This window comes from Plectropomus leopardus, chromosome 17, assembly GCF_008729295.1.
Source record: "Plectropomus leopardus isolate mb chromosome 17, YSFRI_Pleo_2.0, whole genome shotgun sequence".
NCBI classification, from domain to species: domain Eukaryota; kingdom Metazoa; phylum Chordata; class Actinopteri; order Perciformes; family Serranidae; genus Plectropomus; species Plectropomus leopardus.
In genome coordinates, this window is record NC_056479.1 from 3,258,337 (window position 1) to 3,282,590 (window position 24,254).

Here is a 24,254-nt window from a genome sequence, read left to right on the forward strand (position 1 = left end):
TTGTGCGCCACTTTTCCTGCATGTTTTCGATCTCTCCCCGCTGCAGCACAGCTGATTCAAATCAACAGCTCATGACAAACTCCTGAAGCTTCTTGATGACGAGCTGATCATATAATCAGCTGTGTTGTAGCAGGGAGAGATCGAAAACATGCAGGACCAGCGGTGCACGAGGAGAGGTTTGGGAAACGCTGCCACAAAGAACCAGAGGCTGGATCTGACTCTTAAGCTGCCCGCCCTTAATGACGCATAACTTTATGTAAAATGAGTTATATAAAAAACAAAACCCCTTCTACAGCTGTCACCAACAGGGAATTTAGCCTAAGAGATGATGAGCCTCACACAACATTCTCTTAAATTATCCTATATTCTATTCATTTTCTGGTATGAGAAAATATATATTTTTAACACACACACATACACACACACACACACACACACATATATATAATTTTTTATTTTTTTAGCTTTTAAATAAAAAAGAGATAACAAGATAATTTTTTTGCGATCTCAAGTTAACCAACGTGTGTTTTTTCAGAGATTACGACAAAATATAATTTGAAATCTCGAGAACACAAGACTGTTTCCCCGAGATTACAACAATATTAATTTGAGATCTACAAGACAATGAAACTGGGTTTTCCTGAGATTACGACTTAATTCATTTGAGATCTCAATCTTTTCTAGAAATTACAGCATAATTCATCTGATTTCTTTAGATACCATAACAAAACCCTAATAGTAGGCTAGTCAATGAAGGAATTTATTTGAAACTTGACACAGTGCAGCAAAGTCAGGAGACCAGGAGAATGTCAGCCACTGCATCACATTTTTTTTGTGCCCACTTTTAACAAATTGAGTGAAAGGAGCAGACTGACTCGCATCATGAGGTCCTGAGCTATTACCTTGTTACCTCAGGGGGAGAAAAAGTTATGAACGCATGGCCTCTTAGGGCTTCCATAAATCTAAACATGCAGCCAGTTTTTTTTATGTTGTTTCCAGCTGGAGGCCAGTGTCCCCACTGTAACAGCGACCTGAAGACACCTGTCCATCACAGCGCCAAGATCCCCAACAGATACTCAGTAAGTGTCCACACCCTCACTGTCTCAAACACCACTTTGACCCTTCTCTCTGTCTTTCAGGAATCAGAGCTTGCAGTGGCAGGAAAACTCATCCTGGGAGAGAACAACTTACATATAAAAGCAGAGCACATTTTGTGTATTTTCAGAGGAATAATACCAGTTTATGTTTCAGTCTTTACAGTACGCCCAGCAGTGGTGATGAGGAAGAGGAGCAGCACTGTTCTGAGAGCCTCTCTGGATTACAGGAACATGAAGATCTGAAAAGCAGCTCTGTCAAAACTGCATTAGTGTCAGATTTTCAAATCAAATCAAATCAAATCACGTTTAGTTGCACAGTGGGGACAGTGATCAGCGTGTGTTATTCATGAGCTGATGGACATGCAGGTACAATGCAATAAAGGAGAATGCACACAAGATGAAACATGTCCTTGTAAAGTTTCAGTCCGTCCTGTACCAACTGACAAAAAAATCAAAAGATATGAATAAAATCAATGGATTAATGGGCCAGTAAGTTTATTCTTTTACAAAACCTTGAGCACATTTTTTAAAATCACTGTCGCCCAGCACTATTGGCACGCTAGACAGTACACAGTAGTGAGACAATAGCCACATTTACACTGCCTGTTCAAGGCAGGAATATCACCAGTAGTCATCCCTACAATATTGGCAAATTTGGTAGAAAAAAAGTTGTAATGCTCAATTCTGTCTGCCAGTTCTAGCAATGATAAAGTGCTTTTCAGGAGATTTAAAAATATCGAGATATATATTGAGTAGAAGATATAGCCTAAAATATTGCAGTATAATTTTCAGCCCATATTGCCTAGCCTCAGGGACCCCTTTATCCCAAATTTTCAGGCGGGCCCAAGCATTTTCCTGGTTTGCCATCCCCAATGATGTACCTCTTGACATGGGTGGGCGACAAAACCAATACAAAAAGGTAATAGACTCTAAAAGCTACCAGTAACACCTTTCACACTGTACACAGTCAATCCATCAAAGATAATAACAAAACATAGTTAAGTAAAATTAGATGCAGCTACAGTTCATAAATAGGATTTTTCAGACAGTGATGATCACATCATTTTACATGACTGATCACTTTCAGTAGGCAAGTTTCCATCACAGATCTGTGCAATAACTTCAGCGGTATTTTGGAAATGTCGACAAAACACAATTGTGAGATGACTGCGTTTTCACTGAGTGATGTTCTGTGACTTCTGACATGAAAGCTTTGAAGCTTTCGTCATTGCCATGGTAATTGACCTTCACATTGGTATTTCCATGTTTTTTGTTTTGTTTTTTCACCCATAAACAGAGGAAAGTGAAAGGAGGTGTCAGACATGGATGAGGCCAGTGTCGTCAGCGCAGTCAACGGGACAGGTTTCTATTACAGATTTGCACAAAACTTAAGCGATATTTTTGAAATGTTGATAAAACACAATTGCGAGATGACTGCATTTCCACTGAGCCATGTTCTGTGACTTCTCCTCCAAGAAGCATGGTGATGGATGTTCAAAACATTAGCAGCTTTACTTCTATTGCAGCCACCACACTAGCCATCATCATTTCCAATCCAAGGCCACGTAGGTGTGTTATGTGAGTGAAAACGAAAGGCAAGCCTCTTATATGTGGGAGCGGCCACCTTTGAGGGATTTCTGGGAGGTGATAGTCCACGATTTCACAGAGAATTTGTGGATTAAAAACTTCCAGATGATTCGCTCATCCTTTGAGGAGTTATTTGATGCAATAACATTTTATGTAGCGCCTGCTGCATCATGAGGGAGCCAGTTCCTACCGACAAGCACATAGATAGCATCATGTGACCTAGAAAAGCTAAAAAAGTGTTTCCATTTCAAAATATGGCTTTTTTGAATCGCCTGAAATACCACCTCACGTGAATGTAAAAACTTTCCTGCCATAAATGGGATTTTTAACAAAACTGACATATTTTCATCAGATGTAGTTTATGTTCGCAATTTCAATTTGCGCAGTTTGAGGGTTAACTGAAACCCACACAGTAACAACAGCTCTGAAGTGAAATCAAAATATAATAAAATCTCAGGTTGCATTTCTGATCCAATTCTTACACTGTAAAAGTCTCCTCACTGCTTTAATGCTGCTTGTGACCTCTTATGAAAATCCAGCTGTCTTTTTTTTCTGGGTTTCTATCACTGTAAAATTCAATCTGTAGAACTGAAACACCATCAGAGGGGACAGTGAGATGTGAGATGAGTGCACTTGTATCCATCATTCCTTCACACTCGGCTAAAGAGTAGATTCCTCATTTAGTCGCTCTTCCAGTGCCGGGCGTCTTCATCCATCAATCCATCCATCCTGGATGATTGATTACAGCATCCTGATGCCACATTACAATTATCCAATATTTTAGCGACACAGTCAAAGTTCAAGAAAAAAAACAAAAAATATTGTAGGACCAACTATTGTCCTTCACAAAGAGTCCACAGTTTGTCTTCATTAGTTCCTCTGTGTGTCCTCGCCATGTCTCCATCAGGTGGGTGGGGGCTGCATGCTGTGTGGTAAGGTGCTGTTTGCTCCACAGTCGATGTACTCGTATGTCTCCAGGGACAGCTGCTCGTAGTGGGCCAGGTAATACACTGTCATGGACATCCTGCAGTAAAAGGACAAAACAGCAGAGTTTTACTGATAATAACTTGAGAACAACATTTCAGGAGCACAAGTTAACAAAAAAACATCATGTCTTTATCTTTAAATATCTGGATCTTTTAATCCTATTAGAACCTATGAATGATAAGACTGGCATTTTTTTTTACATTTTGGCTGACAAACCCAACCCAACAAATAATATAACTAGAGTTGATCAATACTGGTTTATCAGGGCCGAAACCTTTACCCATTATAACTAGTTAATGAGACCGTTAACATTAATATTTAGAACCAATATGCATTTCCAATAGAAATGGAAACATTTCTGTTTGAAGCTTATTTAACTCAGTTTTAACAATGCCACAGTAATAAGAAAACAGTCACATTACGTCATTTGTAAAGTTTATGGGAAACTGTGAGCCATGTGTTGGCATTTGTTACACTACAGATATGCTTCGGTAAATAGCCAATGTTAGATGTTATTCACCAGTCTAAATGAAACATTATGAGTTCAAACCGCATCCTTTTACACTCTGAGAGCCCTCTCCAGCATTAAAAAGCCACATCACTGATATTAGTTTTGCTGCTTCGGATGGAGAAAACGTTTTTTTTTCTGGAGCTTCTGTCACCACTGTGTTTCTAACACACTAACTAACTAATTCACTGAGACTCTAACTTCTACGCTGTATCTATTGACACCGGTGTCGATTACTGTTTCTCCTTTGATATGTGTTTCCTTTCTATCTAAACCTCACCCAAACCCTAAGACCTAACCATGACCATCAAAGGGGGCACTACACATTAACATAGGGGAGGCAGTATTTGACAGGGGAACACAACAACACAACACCGGCCGGCTCAACTTCTTCCTCCTCTCCTGTGCCACACCAGATGCTGTAGTGACTCGCTATCTGGACTGGAATAGCTGGTCCAGAATACTGCTGCGAAGCTCCTGACCAGGTCCAGTAAAACATGCCATATCAGCCCTGTTTTGGCATCCTTGCACTGGCTTCCTGTTAATTTCAAATCCAGTTCAAGGTTCTGGTTATTACTTATAGAGCCCTGCATGGTCAGACTCCTGCATATCTGTCTGAGGTGATAGAGCCTTTGAGTCTGTTGCACCTAAATGGTGAAACGCTCTTCCACAGGACTTGAGAGCTGCGCCCACTGTGGACTTTTTTAAGAAGCCGCTAAAATTCTTCTGTTTAGACAGCTGTTTGCCGAAAGATTGTGACTATATGTCTATATTTATTTTTGTATGACCGTAATTGACTGCAGTCCTGTTTTCTGTGTTTAAACTGTTATTTTATTGATTGTATTCTATTTTCTATTGTATTTTGTATTTCTTTTTATCCCGTGTAAAGCACTTTGTGAGTCCTCTCTGTGAGAAGTGCTATATAAATAAAATTTACTTACTTACTAAAATGTACTTACTTATTATCGCCTCTCAGGCCAGGATGTGTTATTACAGAAGGGACAGCCCTTCCTGGCTGTTTAGCAGTGGATATCTCTGCTATACAATACACAGGCATCTTGGACATAACGTCAAATGTGTTACTTCTTCACACCCATAGACTGTATATAAAGATGGACGACATGACAGCTCCCCGAAAGTAAGTATTCAATCTGGATCGCCCCCTGGTGTCTGACTGCAGTATAGATGATAAAGCCCACCCCTCCATGTTAGTGAATGGGTCATAAGCCAAACTAAAAACTCAAAGTACACGCCAAATACATTTTTCCCCATGATGGTTTCTGTCACTGAAGATAGTTCTCATCACCCTGGTGTTTGTTCAAGTGTTTGTTTTTATGATAAGTTTGGTTTTAATAAGTTATTCAATTATACAAAAAGCATGGTTGACAGCTGTGATTGACATGATTGACACATGCGACAGCCAATCCGTGCACTTCCATTTATTGGAGCTGCTCACAATTGGTTGGACAGGTGTTTTGGTGAAAACTCCCCCCATGGCGGATATCACTACTATGCATCAACCTTGCAACAGGACACCCATATCTTATATATTTCAACGTCACTTCATGTTGATGTTGTGCATCTTTATATACAGTCTATGTTCATACTCTGTTGATAGGATTAGTTCATTTTTTGAATGTTTTAAATGTCGGAGTATGTAAGTATATGATTCAATGTTCATGTTCATGTTCATTCCTTATTTCATGTTTATTCCTTATATGGTCATGTTTATTCCTTGTAAGAAGACAAGATATATTGTCGCAATAACTCAATGTTCTGGATGACAGTTTAACGTTCTGTATGACAATTTAACCTTTGGGGTCAGTAATTTGAGTGAAAGCATGACATGAAGAGAGACAAACATGGGATGGAAGGAAGAGAGGTGTGGAATGACTGGGGGTCAAAAGGGAATGGATGTGTGGTGTCTATAATTCTGTTCAACAGGACACCCAGAAAGAGAAAAACAATTCCTAATAAGGGATTGTCCTTGAGGTCAACCAATCCTAAGACGATGCCACGCCGAAAGGGGAGCCAGATAACGAGGGGAGCCAACCAGAAGACGACTCTACCTACATTCACATCTTTTGTCATTGTAATAGTATAAAAGACTGGATCAGGGACAAACAGGTTGTCAGAATGCAGGCTGACTCGCTGATGTTATCGGCTAGGGAGGGGCATTTCTGATCCAGAGCTCTGTATCTGCTCACTGCTTGCTTGAAAAGATTCACTAAAGGTTTGAACTTAAAATTCTAAATTCTGTGTGGACATTCAGTTATTTACTGTTTATTGAGCTGCTTTTAAGAGTTCTGAACATAGCACTCACCCTGGGAGGGTGAGAGTTTTTTTCTATTTGTAGCAACCAACAGAAAAACTGCTTCATAAACTAAAATTATTATATTATTACAAAATACACCCTTAAAGTAATGAAATCTACAACTCTTTTCAAACTCTTGCATGCTGCATGGAGTAACAGAGTTGATCTTTGTGGTGGTCAAATAAAGGCAAACGCTGTGGTGTTTTTCTGCCCCGCTGGGTCTGAAGTACAGTATGTGACCGAGGCACTGTGGAGGATTGTTTAATCTGTCCACCAAGAGTCACATGAGCTCTGGCTTCACAGCACAAACTGGGGCAGAAGTCAACACAGATACTGTACATGGATACTCCTCTGTCATATGGCACTGGTGGTCAAGAGACCATCCTCAGAATGATATGGAATAACTTCTGTTAAGATTGAAACATAAACAGAGGTGGAAAGATGGAGAATATTCAGATGGTTTTGATTGCAAATGGATACTTACTGTAGGTGCAGATAGATAATGTGGACGGGCAGGGAAACTCTCCGACAGTACTGACTGTAGAGACAGAGAGGTGAAAAACAGCTGATGAGTGGGAGTGCCTTAAAAGTAATGCAATGCACAGGATTTCTGAAGATACTAATGTCAATATTACAATAAAAAAACTGTTTTAGATTGATGAAGCAGATGATAAACACACAAACAGACACTAAGGTAAAAGAGAAAAGCGCCATATCTCAGGAGGACAAAGCTGACTCCAGCAGTGGCTCAGTTGATGTAACAGGTTCAACCAGTGTGCAGCATGCATGTGTAATCCAAAACCAACAGCTCTCTCTGATGGTATACACACACACCTGAGGAGCTCTGGAATAAGCAAGGGTGACCCAAATACAAATGATAAACTTCTTTTTTTTTCAAATTTTGCACAGTTTTAAATTTGGGTCAACATTTGCACATGCTTCAAAAATGAAACAAGACAAAAAAACAAAAAACTAATTAAATAACTATTTATAGTTTTATAGTTATATGAGTTTGGCCCTACTAAAAACAGAAAAGTCTACATTTGTGGTTTTAAAAAAACCTGCACTCATATGATAACATAGTGAGAATGATCCTCGTGTACATGGATCTACAACCGAAAATGCTGCAGTATGCATGCCAGGCCAGTAGTTGGCAGTTTAACTTTGTAGCCATAGAAGAAGACACAGTGCACGGGCATAAAGGCGTTCTTCTACAGAGTGGTGAGTTTAAACAAACAAGAAGACGAAGTCGAACGCACGACAACCGACAATGTAAACCCTTTAAATCTGGATGGACATCACTTTCCTTATATAATTATATATAAATATACCTTTCAACTCTGGGCAAAATGATTTGATTTCTTTAACACAAAAAAGACAATGAGAACAAGAAATGTGCCGCAAATTGCCAGATATTGGTAGATTTAGAAAATTCTAATAAAAAATGTCAAGAGAACTACATTTCTAAATGTCATATTTATACTGTGTATTTAAAATTATTTTACATAATTATACAAAATTCTAAGGAGTTCTACATGGGTCATTCTCATGTTTTTATTATTGCTGGGTTTGTTTGTTTTTTTTTAACACTTCTTTTTTGTTTAGTTCACATCTTAGCTCATTTTCAGGTAATTTTCTTGTGCTCTGTAAAAAAAAATCTAGCTAATTTTGGGGTCATTTCAAGTTGCTCATTGCCGTTTTCCAATATTTTTGTCAGAAAATCAGTTTCAAAGAGTTAACCCTCATGTTGTCCTTGGGGTCAATCTGACCCCAAATGAAATCTTTTGCTATCAAAATACATTTTTTATACTTGTGTAAACAAGGTCTATTGGCTCTAAATTCCAAAACGAACGGACATTACGAGGAACTCAGTAGAGTCAGCAGCACAAAACACAGCTTGGTAGTCCACCATTGTTGTTATTGTTGTCCTCCTCACACATGGCTGTTTGTCTGAAACAGGATCTGCCCATTGCAGCTTACAAGGCATCAAGAGATTACACTCTGGAACATGGTTTCAAAAGTTTGTGTTTTCAGGACAGCACCATTGTCGGGTGAACAAAAGGCCAAACTGCAACAAAAGTTTAATGTTTCATGCAAGAACCATTGCTATGAAAACGGCCCCTCAGTGAGAGCACAGCCAAGAGTCCTGCCTCTGACTGTTTGAGCGTTCTCTTCAAAAACTCACCTCTCCCTTCTACTTTCAGACCAAACATACACTCAGAGGTTGGCTGAGTGATTATCTTAACTTTGATAAAACTGCAGACCACTTGACACGTTTATCACCTCGCGGGGAGCTTATCAGAGGTAAACAGACTGTGCTCTTTAATATCTGCATTGTAGAGTTACAACAAGACAAAAATGCTATTATTTCTAGAGTTGTTAACGCATGAGAGACTTGTACTCTAAGGAAGATACAGTAACTCTGGCATCTCACCTCAGGTCAGGGTCTGTCAGCTTGATGGGCATCACAAAGGAGTACTATAGAGGAAGGAAAGAGGCAGAAACACGTCATTCCCAAAAGGATTAAAACTGCACACAAGTTACATTTCATTACAATTTTTATCAGATGAAAACATGATAATTACAATAAAAAATTATTCTTAAACTGTCTTTTTTTTTTTTTTGCTTAGATACAGTATATTGTGAGGATGGGAAGTCTCACTGTTATGATGGACAGAGGTTTGACAGAAGTGACGCTCTTAATGGAAACTGCTCCCACCACCATGTCAAAGTTCAGAGCCTGCACGCTCAGATTGTAGGCCTGCACCGCCGCAAAGTTCTTGTTGGTGATGTTCAGGACATTCTACAAGGAAACACAGATATGCTTTTATAACTCATAACACATTGTTCAAATTAGAGACTACGTTGCACTGGGCCTCATGTAAAAAATGATATACAAACTCATTTTCCCTTATTTTTGCTCGTATCAAAGATATGTACTTATTTTGTGACTACTCATTGACAGTACCATTTTGGGATTCACCGACGTTTTCTTCTTTTTGCTCTTCTCTTAGGTAAGAAAATATTTTCCAAGTGGTCAAGAACACTCTAAAAACATCTCGCTTTCACAGTCGACAACTTAGATTATGTTTTAGAGTAATTAAAATGACAGGATTATTTAACTTCAGGGCATTGATCCCTGTTATCATAATTTCAGTTACTTTGCGTCCGACCAGAGCTGGATAACTACTTTGCAAATTAATATTTTTGCACACAGATCAAAAATGTGGAAATTTTAAAGTGCAGCAGAAACCATCAGTTGCTAGATAAGAAAATTACTTGGCAACTATTTTTTTCATCTTATAAGTCATTTATCATACAATTATTTTTTTTTAATTAATGCTTCCAGCTTCTCATATAAACTGTATGTATAGAGTAGGGACATTATTTAAATTACTTTGATTTATTAAATTGATTTAAACCTTTTTCGCTTGCATACTTTTTTTTTTTTTTTTTTTTTTTTTACATGTACCAGAGTCTTTGCATAAGGCAGAAAACCTGCTCGTATATAGTGTCTAGGGGGCGTTACCTGTGCTAACAGGTGACTTATGATCAGTGGGATTCAGTAAGTACAGCTGGTCAGAGCAGATTTGGGTGGTTTAGAGCATTTTTGGTGCATCTGGAGTTGACTTCTCTTCTTAGCAGGAAATTAAGAGAATATATAATACAAATTTAAGAGAATGTTGCTGCACGAGGCCCAATGCTTCTATACAAAAATAACGACAAAATAAATGACTCATCGCATCAGTCCTTTCATCCACACCTTTCACTTTTCCTTCTTCATCCATCACACCCTTCCCACCTCTCTTTCACTCTCTCTCGACCCACCGTGATGTTAATGCGGACATCGTCTTCCGTGAAGTAAACAAAGGATGACTTGACAGCTACTGGAGACAGCAGGACGGAGCGAGGAAACAGGAAGAACAACACCAGGGAGCTGACCAGGAGGCACACAACCACAGACACTGCCACGTACAGCTTCCTGAGCGAGCAGGAGACAGCTCATCAAAACATCATCAGTCCAGGGACAATTTGGCGAAATGCTGAATACTGCGATAACAAAGGGGCAATTTATTCAATAGGAATTCATCATCAGCACATGTTTTGTCTAAAGAGATAAAGTTCTTGGTCTGTTCATCTCACTTCATTTTTACTGCAGCAATATGTATTGAGTTGACTGAAGAAGTGAGTGTTTTTTTTCCTATAAAGTTACCAAACATTTAATTTGTATTTGCAATATTTATCTTTTAAAATTTTAAATACAAATAATATTAATACAAAACAAATTACAAAAAATAAAATCTATATTATTATTAAACAAAAAAAACCCCAACTCAATACTGGTGTCCATGTATCGATACAATAGTGCAAAAGTCAATGTAATATAAATAAATATAGAAATCAGAAAATAAAGTAACTTCATACAATAAACAAATAAAAATAAATAAACTGAAAAAAATAAATACAAATAATTTAATAAAATACAGCATAATCAAAATAGTAACATGCATTCTATTAAAATATTTGTATAAAATGATTTTTTAGTAAAGCAATTTGATTGCAAAAAAAATGTTAACCATGCGGGTACAGTGCCTGTTCAAGGGTTAAATGAATAAAATAAATGTCAGTCGGATACAGTGTCCTCGGCACAGTCATGAGAAGGAACAGGTGACACAACTGGCAACTGGAGTTAAGCACTTGCTTTGCATCTAGTGATGCAGCCAGACCCACAGTGTTTGAGTTATTAATATCATACAGAAACAGAAACACTTCTGGGTTTCCCACACTTTCATTTATTTATGGCGCCAATGTGCTACAATCTAAACACCTGCTGCCACACATCAATTTTATATTTTTGGAGCTGAGCATTCATTATGAGTGCTATTGGAATTTCTATACCCTTCGGTTATTGAGTTCACCTTACTCTCGGAGCGCAGAGCGTACTCTGGGCACAGATGAAGCAGCATAACGTCAGGTGCAGTGAAGGAGAACTTATTCATTTGTGCGTCTGAACGTTTGCGATCACACACAACAGCTGCTCCTCTCATCCATCGATTTGATCAGCTCTGACCAGATCGACAGATCAATAACCCGCCCCACGACTAAAACTCCACAAGCTGCTGCAGAGGGAAAAAATAAGTCATGAAGATTTCTGCTTATACTGCTTCACAGACACTCTGCATGTAGAAGGGGGACACAGAAATAACCGGAAGGTTACTGACCCTAAAAACTGACGTGGACCCTCTCCATACATTAACCTGCTGGTCAATGCAACTGGTCTAATATCATATTCCGCTCCGAGCATCGTGGGGACAGGGATGATATTGGAAAATTTCATGTTCTGGGAACAGAATGATCATTCAGAAAGAGCTGCAATCATTTCAGAAAAGCTACATAATTTAATCACACTGTCCCTTAACCCTTCAGGGTCAGGTGCTTTAATAGATTTAGTTCTAGTTCGTCTGGCTGCTACTTCTGCCTCTGTTAGTACAATTATAAAGTGATTACTGGTGTTTGTGAATATACTAATGTAGTCACTGTCATTAAAATGACAGCATTATCAAAACCTACACCTGTCTTCGTTGGGCCGTCTTGTTTTTTCCCCTTCCTAGCTATCCTGAGTATTGATTTCTACGTGTGTCTGGGTCTCAGCCTCTGGTCAGTGCAGGGGATGACAGCCACCAGCTTGCTCTCCTGACCTGTAACACACATGGAACATAGTTTCAAATCAAAGATGGCTATGCAAAAGTAGATCTGATATTGTGAGAAGTAGGCCAAGTAACAACCTAATGCAGAAAAAATCTCACCAAAAGAATGAACACACCCAGAAAACTTAAAATTATTGAAAAAAAGAAAGAAAAAAGAGGAAAAAAACACCCTCAAAAAAAACCCCAGATTATAAAAAAAGAAAAGAACAAACACTCTCAAAACACTTTGTTGTGCCATCTCTGTGTAAAAGAGGCGTGTGAGGCAGTGTGGAGAGGACAGATGATCATAGAGACAGATGACTCTGTAATCCATGGCAACACTGTACTATTAAGATTGACCTAACGAGTAAAAAAATGAAATAAAGCAAGGGACACAGATATGTGTGTGTGTGTGTGTGTATTTGTGTGTGTGTGCGTGTGTGTGTGTGTGTATTTGTTTGTGTGTTACCTCTGGGTATGCGTCCAGTACCCTGGCAGGTGGGACAGTGCACCGTCTCTCCAGAACTCGGTCTCCTGCTATCCTCCACTATAGGCCTGCTGTCACTGTCTTGACCACTCCCACTGTACTGTGACCCCGCCCCCTCAGTGCCACCATCACACCTGCTGGAAACAGCGCCCATACCTGAGGACACGCCAACAACATGCCAGTTACTGCTCAAATACAAAACTCAGATAGTGGACACATTCATTTTTTCTTAAAGCTTCAGTGTGTATGATTTAGAGGTATATATTGGAAATATATGAAATAGAACATAATTCATATGTTTTCTATAGTGCATAAACACCTGAGAATAAGAATTACTGTGTTTATGATCATTTAGAATGAGATGTTTACATCTACATATGGAGCGGGTCCTTGATTATAGAGTTCATATTTCTACAGTAGCCCAGAACAGACAAATTAGACATGCACTGTAGATCAGGCTATCCTTGTTTTCTAGGGATTCCTGATAATATCATCATTTGTCTCACAATTGACAGAATCTGACAACATGCTTTTCTTATTTTGGATAATGAATAAATATTACATACACCGAAAAACACTGCATTTCATGTCTCCGTCTGCTGCTGAGTCATCTTGATAAGAGGGTGCATAATATGATGTTTTCACTACAGAGAAGATGTTGTTGTATGTCGGTATATAGAAATTGAAAAAAAAAAATCCAATCTTGCACCAGTTGGTTTTGCTTTGGCCACAGAAATAGGGAGGAATTTGTGGACCATTTTCTGCCAAGGTGATTTTTTTCCCCCGTGTTTTATAAAGAAATCAAACCAATCGTCTTCGATTTCAAAGGGTTCAGAAGTTTGTGAAAGGCGTCTGAACACAGCACAAAAAACTGATGTGGATCCAGGTTTCAAAGGGTTAAGGAAAAGGTCGGGTACTGGGTTCGCGTACGAACATCGGGGTAAACCAATCAGAGGCAGAGTAGGCCGGGTCATGCCTTAGCCATCAAAGGAAAACAAAAGTTCAGAGACAGGACAGGACAGGTGTGTTTCCTCTGCGCAGAGAAAAAATGTCCTCCTACAGACTCCATGCAGCCTTCAGTGTAAAGTTACACAAACTTATATTTTGTTGTTAACGTTTAGGCTAGTTTCTGTAAGGAAATATCGCAACAGCTCTCTGTAGTGTGTCGCACTTACATTTCCGCCTGTCTCCAGATGTTTCTTAGCAGTTGTCTAATGTCTCTGTGTGCTGACAGTTTACCTGTTCGCTCAGCGTCTCCTCTCAGACGTGGACAGTGTCCTTTTGTCTTCAGTTCCGCTGGAAATGTCTTCTCGTTTGCAAATGTTTGCTGGAGTCACAGAGAAACTGTCTGACCGTCTACACCAGAGTTAGCGGCGGAACACTGAAAAGCAACACACGAAAACATCCGGTCGCAACTTTCAAAATAAAAGTCTCTGACTTTTTTGACTGCCCTAATCCTCCGTCGTACAAATGTAGCCTATTTATGTACATTTTTTTCACCACAGGTGGAGTGTCACTTAAAGTATTTAGTTAGATTTTTTAAATTATTTTTATAAAATTATTATTTTTTATATTCCATTGCAACATTTGTCAGCTTTAGTTCCTCATTACAAGTAACAAGGACTTAAAATGTGACAATTTTTAAATAAAACAAATCAGCAATAAAGCACAGCTGAAATGATTTGCCTCCATTAATCAGTTAGTTTGCTTGACAGAAAATCAATTTGCAGCTATTTTCCCTTCATTTCATTTTTCATGTAAAATTATTTAATGGTTTAAGCTTTACAACTGTCAAGGGCTTCTGCTTTTTCTTTTAAGCCTTTTAATTTATTTTGAATAATTTTCCGGTTTGGACTGTTGATTGGAAAGAACAAACATTGCCAAGATGCATTTCTTATTGTTTCCACTATTTTGACACATGGACAATCACTTGATCACTTGAAATTAAAAAAATGAAATGAAAATAATCATCAGTTGCAGTCCAAAAGAAAATTAAAATTAAGAATTAGCTAAAGTCTTAACCAACTACAGTAGTGAAATCCTGCTTTCATTATTCATCCATATTTATGCATAAGTAATATAATCTGATGCTAGAATATATAAAAGTATATATGACACTCAAAGGGAACATATTCTGCATTGAGTACTTTTATTATTAATACTTGTTATTTTTCCTTATCATGACGACAAACTTTTATGTGAATACATTTTCAGTGCAGGAATTTTACTTAATTAAAGGACTTGAATACTTTCTCCACCACTGCTGAAACTCTTTACCCTCTTCTTTTAATACATCTCACACAACCAAAACACTAAAGAGAGCATTGTTTCTGGGGAAGGGGCCAGCCAATGTTAGATCATTTTCATTTGCCCTAAAAATGTTCCCCTGGATTATTTTTGCTGGATCTTTATAAATGTATTTATAAAGATCCAATTACTGGCATTTTTGTCTCTTTTGGCTCTGTAAAGGAAAACAAAATCAAAACAAGCATTTTTGAGCCCAAGTAAATATCACAGGTCGAGATAGCCAAACGCTATTTTTATTTTGAATTGAAAATCCAGCTTCCTTCCGGTTTCATCCTGGCTATTTTTGGAAGCTTAGATCAACTGTTATTCAGCATTTTTCTCTTCTGTCTTCACTGGACATTGACGGCATATAGTGGTGGGATGAAGGCAGTTGCTCCCAGGGGCGTAGCAAGAATAACCCCCAAGAACAAATGAACATTACAGTATATAAACAAGGGTGTCCAAATACTTTTCTTACTTTTATAGCAGCTTAGGGGAAACTGAGTTATTATCATATCAGAAATATTTCTTGAATATTGCACATCAAGTGTTAAACTCAACTGCCAGAGAAAATGTTGGCATCCTATATTTCTGCAAACCATGTGTATGTGTGAAATTTTGGCATAATTACCATATGTATTCCACAGTTGTGGCCAAAGCATGCTTTATAAGGGCCCAGTCACCTTGACCTTTGACGTCTGACCACCAAATTCTAACCAGTTCATGTTTGAGTCCAAGTGGACGTTTGTGCCAAATTTGAAGGAATTCACGCTCTACATCACTTTATAAATGTTATGTACAAAACATGGAGATGGAACATATTTGTGGTCTGTATAAATGTAAAATGCTAACATTGTCTTCTGACTCCTGGACTGAGTGTTGTGAAGTATGGAAAGATGGATGTTCTCATAAGTGACACAGTTTATTTAGTTTCATTGGCACTGTGCTTCCTCATGTCACAAATGCATGTCCTTCAGCAGGCTGTCGTATGTCTCCTGTCACTTAAAAGGAAAATGAGCCAAAAACCTTCATCAGTGTAATGACTTTAATTGGAGACAGATTGATTTGTACATCATAACCATGTTCATAAAGTGCCACACAGAAAAAAAGCTCAACCTATCCAGCTTTACTCCTCCTCTATAAATACTTCACTTGTATTCATACCCCGATATGAAAATATTTCACTTAGCTGTCACCTCATAGAACACAAACATGTTCATTTAAAGCAAAAGGACACACGGCACAGTATGTCAAACTCTTCGCCTTCACCAAATGCACATTTCAGCCAGGTTCCACTTCACCACGTTAGGAGTTTGGATTGTGCAACAGGGTTTCATTAATTACAGATGGGGAACACTTGATGTCTTTTAAAGGGACTGTGGCGAGATTTAGTTGAGTGCATATGATGAAAAACGTACAAGAAACCCCAGATACATGATGTGGAGTTTGTGTAAACTATGGTGGATACAATTTTACCACAGAAACTTTATATACTGTATGTAGCAAAAGATTAACTCAAAGGGACATCTCTGAAACAACAAAAACGTGACAAAACAAATTCAACTTCATCGTACATTTCACTTTAAAGGTATAGTTCACTTTTTTTTTGAAGTGGGGTTCTATGGGGCACATATCAATAGACAGTAAATTACAAAAAACAGTTGTTAAATGGCACACTCATAGTTCAGCGAAGCAGCAGCTGTGCCAACATGGAAGCTAAGTAATGCTGTGCTACTGCTGTGGATAGGGGCCAGTAACATGCATATTCATACATACATTTACACACACACACACACACACACACACACACACACACACACACACATATATATATATATATATATATATATATATATATACCCACAGAGTATTTTCATTGCTTTACCTTAATTGTCAGATGGTGACTCCATTAAAAAAAACAATAATTTTACATCCCTGAACACAGGAGCTGTTGGTCAATTGCTGCTTTGAACAGTTATTTTGTTTGCGTTATTGTGCGACTTTGATGTTTACAAGGATAGTTGGGAGCAGCTTCAGTGTTCATCGACATAAATTATTGCTTTTCTCAATGGAGTCTGGTGACTCTGACAAGAGTATGAAGCTAGTTACAACTTCCCCATTGAAATAAAGCTGCCTGACTGAAAGGTAATGCAGTGAAACTATTGACAATATAGCGAACACTTAAAATGACAGATTTTTTTGGGTGAGACTTTTTTTAGGTGGCTGAAATACATTTTATAATACATTGCTTAGCTTCCCTGTTGGACTTCTGCCTGCTTTTTTAAACTGGGAGCATGTAACACACAGACTATAGATAAGTACTCCATACAACCCGACTTCAGAAAATCTTAACTGTCCCTTTAATATTTCCTTTTTAAATACTCATCGCCAAGACGTGTTTCAATTATGGTGAGGTGGTAGTTTCTTATACATAATTTATCATAAATTGGGTGGCAATTCAGTATCCTTTCTAATCTAACTCCTGACAAGAAAATATTTTAGATTTCCCCAAATTTCAAATATCCCTCTCAACCCTTTGAAATGGCTTGATATTTTTCAAAATTTTAGGAAGAAGGCAATGAGCAACTGAAGAAGAACTGAACCATAAATTAGCAAGAAAATCGCCTGGAACTTAGCCACCACCACCAAGAAAAGGTGGAAAGTAAAAAAAAAGACCAACTTAAAATAAAAAGGAAATAAATATTATCTAAATATATTATCTAAATATTTTTAAATATACAATTATGAGAATTTTAAATATAGTTTGTTGGAATTTTTTAAAACGCAGTTTTCTTAATCTACTATTTTTCTCCAATTTGCAGGACATTTCTTGCCATGTTGCTCATTGCTTGATTCCCTATGTTTCTAGACCAATTTGCTCGGGATTTAATGATTTAAATGCTTGTGAAAGGCGTCTGAATGCAGCACAAGAAAACTGATATTAACCCAAGTCTTAAAGGGTTAAGTTCATTGTAGAGTTTGTGTCTATGGATTGTTAAAGACCCGGCTAAAAAGCAAAAGATTTCTCGCATCTACACTAAAGGTTTTTAGGACCACTGATTTATGTATTACATATACATAATATGAATCATAATACTACAACAAGTGCTGTTTAAATTAATCATGTCTTCAAATCCAACCCCAAATCCTCTGAGTGCACTCGCTGGCCAAAACAAAGACATTCTTCAATAAATCTGGTAACATTTTTTTCTGTTCAAAGAAAAAACACTAGCACACACATACAGCAGAGCAAATTCAGCCACCACACAATAAGCCTAAAAATACAACATCATCACCAAACAGTCTTCAAGCATTCAAAGCAAAAAGCACCTTAAACAGTCTTAACTTAAACTAATGAACTGATAGTCACTGCTTCCCACTGGGAGCTTCTGTATATATTCATACATCTGTGAAGGGAAAAAAACAAACACATTTTCACATTACACACTGTTTGTTTCCAGTTTAAGTTTGGAATGACCTTACTGTAACTGTACATACTCATATCCCTCTGATGTGACCTAATATAGTCACTTTCAGCAACTGTTTGTCTTTCTGTCTGATTTGTAAAGATCTGAGTCTCCCATAGTGTAATAAGAAATACAGTAAACATTTTTAAAATATTTTTAACCTCAGTATGCTTCAAAGGAAGAGTTTATTACATCATTTGAGGTTGCTTGCACAACTGTAGTTATGTTCATTTGGTTTGGACCAAGCAAGACCTCTGGGGGCTAATATATCAAGCCAATGCAAAGTGCAAAAAACAGCAGTTCCTTGTACAGCCAATTGGGGCTGGCCCCAAAAGCGAGTCCATTCCCATAGACCCCCCATGTTAAAAACGTAGAATGTATAAATAACAGACATAGCTACCGTGGGCTTGAGTTAAGCATTTTGGCCATCGCCATATTGTTTTTTTGGAGCCAGAAGAGACCATATTTGGACAAAAGGGTGGATCTGACTCAACGCCTCGCATACAGTCTGTCATTCAAACAGCCCCACCCTAAAATAAGTGCAACTTTAAACTAGTTTGGAGTACAAGTTGTATGACATAGTTTCTTTGAAGCCTACTGAGACCTTTTGTCCTACTGAGAGGTTCAGGGAACAAAGAGGGTCATTATTCTAAGAACCAGCAAAAGCAACAAACAGTTCGAGGGAATGTGATTAAGAGGGGTGATTCAATATTTGGAAAAAAAGCGTATGTTCCCTGTTAAGTGCAAACACTATCTCCAAATGTGTTTGAATGTTGTCTTTTAGTAGTCATCCTCAGTAGATTACACATACAGTACAGTGAGAAGGGTGATGGAAAACCTTAATATGCTCCAGTGATATGGACATAAGTTATAAAATAATCACAATAAGAAGAATGCAGCCATACTCTACAGTACTTGAACCTAAATGAGCACTACTAATCACTTTGTACCAAGCCTTAAGATCATGATATACTTGCTTTTTTTTAAACCTAAATGAATGCATAAACAAATGGCTCCAATGCAAATACGGAAGCATTGATCACATACTTGCCTGTGTGGAGTACTAGAGATTAGGGGTATATGTAATCCTTTTTCACAATATTGACATATGTCATGAGTTAGTTAACTTTCCAATGACATTTCTAAAAAAACAATAACCCTTGCACAACAGTAGGCATTACAAAATGGTTCTCTCTAGAAAATACATGGACTTTTGGTGTATATCATCATCTCCTTCAACCCTACCCTGGATGTTTTTAAAGTATACCTTCAGGGGGGTCATTTAGTAGTATCTCACAGGCATAAAGCTGAGACGTGAACCTGGATCATACTTGCATCAGTTACCCTTTTACACCTGGTATTGCACCTGGTCTTGGGTGATCTGGCCGCAAGTGGACAAAACTAAATACAAGTATAAAAAACCACCAAGAGGCATCTTGGTCAGATCACTCAAACCATTTGGTCTGGTGGTTCCAGGTGGTCTGGAACATTTGTGTGAATGATAATGCATCTGATGCGTCCCCATTTTGAATTTGCTTTTACTAAGATAGCAAAGGCATGACCTGCCCTACCTTCCTTCTGATTGGCTAGTACTAGTTGCCTTCTTTGGTTGGGTTGGTTAAGTATAGGCAAGAGGAGTGGGATTGGTTAGGGTAAGAATGTCAGGGTAAGCCATGCTGATGCAGGGTAAGGCAGGCTAGGGTGGGTCATGCCTTTGTTCTAGGAAACACAACACATTAGCGTCCCCAACAAGGACTACATCATTGTTACCGGACATGACGGCTGAGTTGGATGCAGTTTGACTGTCCATCGTTTTACCCTACTGAAGGACATTGTTGGAGTCTGATGACAGTGATTTCTCTAGCTGTACTAACACAATACACAAGTGGTCAGCTGTGGATGCATGATAGTAACAAGTGTGAACTGTCCAGTTGTGTCTGGTGTTCTGGAACACATGCTAATGCCAGGTCTAAACAAGCTCTTGAAGTCAAGACCAAAAAGAACCCACATGCTAGTGCCAAACTTGACCAAAGCCAAGAACCAAACTTTACCTTGCCAAACTAATGCAAATTGCTGCTGTCTGTGTCTTACATATCTACTGTATGACAAACAGGACTTCAGTAAACTGGCATATTTTACATTAACCAAACCCAACCAGAGTCCAAAGTTTGACGCAAGAAATGGTCCAAACTCTGTATAAACTGGGTCTAGAGATCTGCTACCCAGACCATGGCTATTTGATGCCAAAGGTGATTTGGCAGATGAGGTCTACATCATCATAGGCCAAATCACCATTGTCCTACACTGAAAAATCTTCTTTACAACTTTACATGGTGACGCTCTATTGTTGATTATTGAGTTCATGGTAGAGAAAAATGGCAACAAGCTCTATTCAGGCCCCTGGGAAGTGCGTTGGACTTCAAAGCCAGTTGGACATAGTGGCCAAATCATGACTTATATTGGGAAAGAAAGGTCTTTGTATTAGGGGATTTATTTTTGGGCATCACAAACTTAGCAAAATGACTCATTACACAATCGGGATTTGATCTAGTTGGTAAGTCTAGAAGAGTCGCACACTGGAATATTTCTGGCCCCATTCAAGTGAGCAAAAGGCAAAACTGGAAGTAACCAACTCTGCTTTCAGAAGTCTCTCGTGCGCTTGTTTTGGGCCAAATGATTTGAGCTAACTTTATCCCCCGTGAAATCGAACTTTCTTTGCTTCATGCACTACTGAGCAACTTCTATAGAAACGAACAAGGCCCTGCCTCCGACGCTGTATCTAGTTCTCTTTCACATCCATTAAATTCTTTAGCTTAGCGACCTCGTCTGGAATGTATCATGATCATTTTTGAGAACGTACACAACACACGGTCCAAAGGAACCATCATGCTCACACAAGCACGCAGTAAAAAGGAAGTATATCAGAGCTGTATGGCAATAGCACACCATAACTTTGATATGAATTTTCAATCTGTGACTAACTAGCATGTGAATGCATGTATTGTAGCAAAATGATCTGTGATGCGGATCTTCCTGCTGTGGTTCTTAGTGCAGATGTGTGATATTATCTTGCTGCTTTGTACTTTATCGGGTAAAAGGGCAAAGCAGGAACGTGCTATGTGTAGCATTTCAATGCTAACAAATCATAACTATAATTTTTTTTATGTGGGTATACTTGTCTCTGCTAGCCGCTACGTTGCATGTTACATTAACTGTCAATTTTTTTTTACTTTAGCATAAAAGTGGAACTGTTTGTACCTGGTAAGGTAACACAACTTCACGTTAGCATACTGTGTCACAATAAAACACGTTAGCTGTTACTGACAGCTTTTATACTTTTCCTTTCTTTTAAAAATGGAGCAGGTTGCAGTGGGGCTTATGGGATATGTGGTCTTAATTTTAGGTAATGCTAAATGCTACACATAGCTCCTTTAAGACTTTAAGAATGCGTATTTTTCTTTATCTCTCTTTAGTTCCTATGCAGAGCAGCTGCCCTGCCACTATCAAGACCTAAGCTCAAAGTAATACTACAGTCAGCAGGTGTTTGAGCCCAGAGAGTTTGCTGGAATGTCTCCTTATATGGTCATAGAGATAATTGATCTCCATCAAACTGGACCAATCAGACGAGAAATGGGCAGAAGAAGGAAGGCAAAAAGGTAGATGAGCAGAAATGAATCCCTCTCTCCCAGTCTTTCCTTCTCTCCTTTTCCTGCTCTGTTTGCCCTCTTTCTGTGGTCAGTAGCGTGTTGAGTACCAGTCATTGTCAGTCATCTGAACAAGCTCATTGACCACATCTAGCAGGTTGTAGTTGTACTTCTTCAACAGCCTCTGGTTGAGCGGCCGGTCCCCGAAACCCATCTCCACCAGGACAGCCATCATGGTGTCCTGGGTGGACGCGTCCACTGGAGGCTGCGTAGAGACAAGACCTAATCAGTACATGAAATCTGCTACAGATAGTACCAAAACAAGTGTCCTGACAACATGTGACCCGATCAAGTTAACAACTGACCATTCAACTAAACCCCTGCCATGTACAGCACCTCCCTGATCGTAGCATGGAGCAGTATTCAGAGATATACTCTGTATACAAAGAGTGCCCCCCCCAGCAGCACAGAAGATCTCTACAATCACAGTTTCAAGGTGGGCACCCAAGGTTCTTGAGGTATGGTCTGAAACATGTTTTATGAGGTCACCATGACCTTCACCTTCGACCACTAGATTCTTATCAGCTCTTTCTTGAATCCAAGTGGATGTTTGTGCCAAATCTGAAGACACTCCTGTTTTAGTAATTGAAAATAACTGTGACCTTCTTAACAACATGATGTATGACATATAATTGCAAGATATAAGGTGCTTGCTGACCTGTGTGGGGCCCTGTCCAGTGAACAGAGCTTTGTAGGCAGAAGCAGCTACTGACAGAGCTCCTTTCACCAGGCCGCTGGTGATGCCTGGGTGCCTGAGGAGGGACAATGAACAGGTTACTTCCAAACAATGCAATGTGTGACTGACTACTATTTATATTACATAACACAACTTAAGATTTTAAAAAACAAAAAACAAAAACAAATGTTCACTTTTGTCTTCACAGTAAATACTTTGAAACATCTGCATAAAATATTGTCACACTGGCAACAGTGGTAATGAGCTTACTAACTGAAGCCCTTTTTCCATTAAACAGAAAATGGTGGAAGAAGTATTCAAATCCTTTACATAAGTAAAAGAACTACTACTGCCCCGTGTGCATGACTGAGTTTATATGTGCAGTATTCATTCAGTGCGGGGGTCCTAATAGCATCACTAGATGGGTTTTCATTACAGATTTGTGCAAAATTTAAGCGATATTTTCAAAATTTTGATGAAACACAATTGCAAGATGACTGCGTTTCCATTGACTGATATAATGTGACTTCTCTTGTGATGTTGCGTGACTTTCCTATTGGGATAACATTTTAGTAACCATGGTGATGGATGGTCAAAACATTACCAGGTACTATTGCAGCCACCCAATAAAGCCAATATAATGCTGCAATTTCTTTGTCTTGTATGAGAGTTAAGAGGATCTCCGTCTTCTCCTCTGTCCACACATACTGAGCCTTGTTTTGTGGAGTGTCATGTGAATTTGTTGTACTTTTTCTTCTTCTTTTGGTTTAATGGCAGTTGGCATCCATGAAGTCGCTTTACTGCCACCCGGTGTTACATCATATGAGCTATTAGAGCAAAAAAAGTGTTTCCTTTGCAGTTTTGCAAAGTATCACCTGAAATATCACCTCATGCGAGCAAAAAACATTCTTGCGCCTATTTTCCAAATATGCGTATTTTGTATTCACAATTTCAATTTGTGCAATTTGAGGGTTAATGGAAATCCGCCAGCTGTCATGTAGTATTGCTTAAATGAGACCTATTTAGGTTAATCTGCAGATGACTTTGTGCTTTGGTTCTTGCAAACATTATATCCCACAGGCCCACCTACATGAATATTTATGGCTATGCTACTGCCTACAACACTGTATTAGGCTCCCAAATATTACCCCATCTTTAACTTTGGGGCAATGCCCCCCTAAGTTGGTGCCTATGAGTATGAGGGTATGTGTGTGAGACCTCGGGTCGTCAGTGTTGTCTTCCTCTGTGTCCTCAGTAGCTTCGGTATCATCTGTTGGAGTTTGTTCAGGACCAGAGGCTGTGGGAGAAACACAAGATGAAGTGATAAGTGAAAACATTTTGGCTTGGATAAAACTAAGAAGTTCAAAAGTCCAGGCCAAGTGAGGAAGGTTTGAAAGGGCCCTAACCCTGGATTTCCACCTTCTTGCATGTGCGTTGCGTTACGGCTCAACTGC

General features: G+C 38.7%; 2 protein-coding genes across 2 annotated transcripts in view; both read right to left on the reverse strand.

Moving 5' to 3' along the window:
• Positions 1–2,609: 2,609 nt before the first annotated feature.
• Positions 2,610–14,053, reverse strand: LOC121957303 (transmembrane protein 106A-like). Its single transcript, XM_042505873.1, has 8 exons — positions 13,907–14,053; positions 12,650–12,823; positions 12,129–12,192; positions 10,322–10,475; positions 9,156–9,296; positions 8,928–8,971; positions 6,978–7,031; positions 2,610–3,708 (listed from the first exon to the last, which is right to left on the reverse strand). The coding sequence occupies exons 2-8, from the start codon at positions 12,819–12,821 to the stop codon at positions 3,588–3,590; spliced, it is 750 nt and encodes a 249-aa protein (XP_042361807.1). The 5' UTR covers positions 12,822–12,823; positions 13,907–14,053; the 3' UTR covers positions 2,610–3,587.
• A 2,818-nt stretch (positions 14,054–16,871) lies between these two features.
• nbr1b (NBR1 autophagy cargo receptor b) overlaps positions 16,872–24,254 on the reverse strand; it is a 30,346-nt gene continuing 22,963 nt past the window's right edge. Inside the window, exons 21-23 of the mRNA XM_042504426.1 lie at positions 24,019–24,097; positions 22,783–22,876; positions 16,872–22,329 (exon numbers count right to left, since the gene is read on the reverse strand). Of these exons, the coding sequence (XP_042360360.1) occupies positions 22,156–22,329; positions 22,783–22,876; positions 24,019–24,097 (347 nt within the window). The 3' untranslated portion in view covers positions 16,872–22,155. The remainder of the gene's footprint in view (positions 22,330–22,782; positions 22,877–24,018; positions 24,098–24,254) is intronic.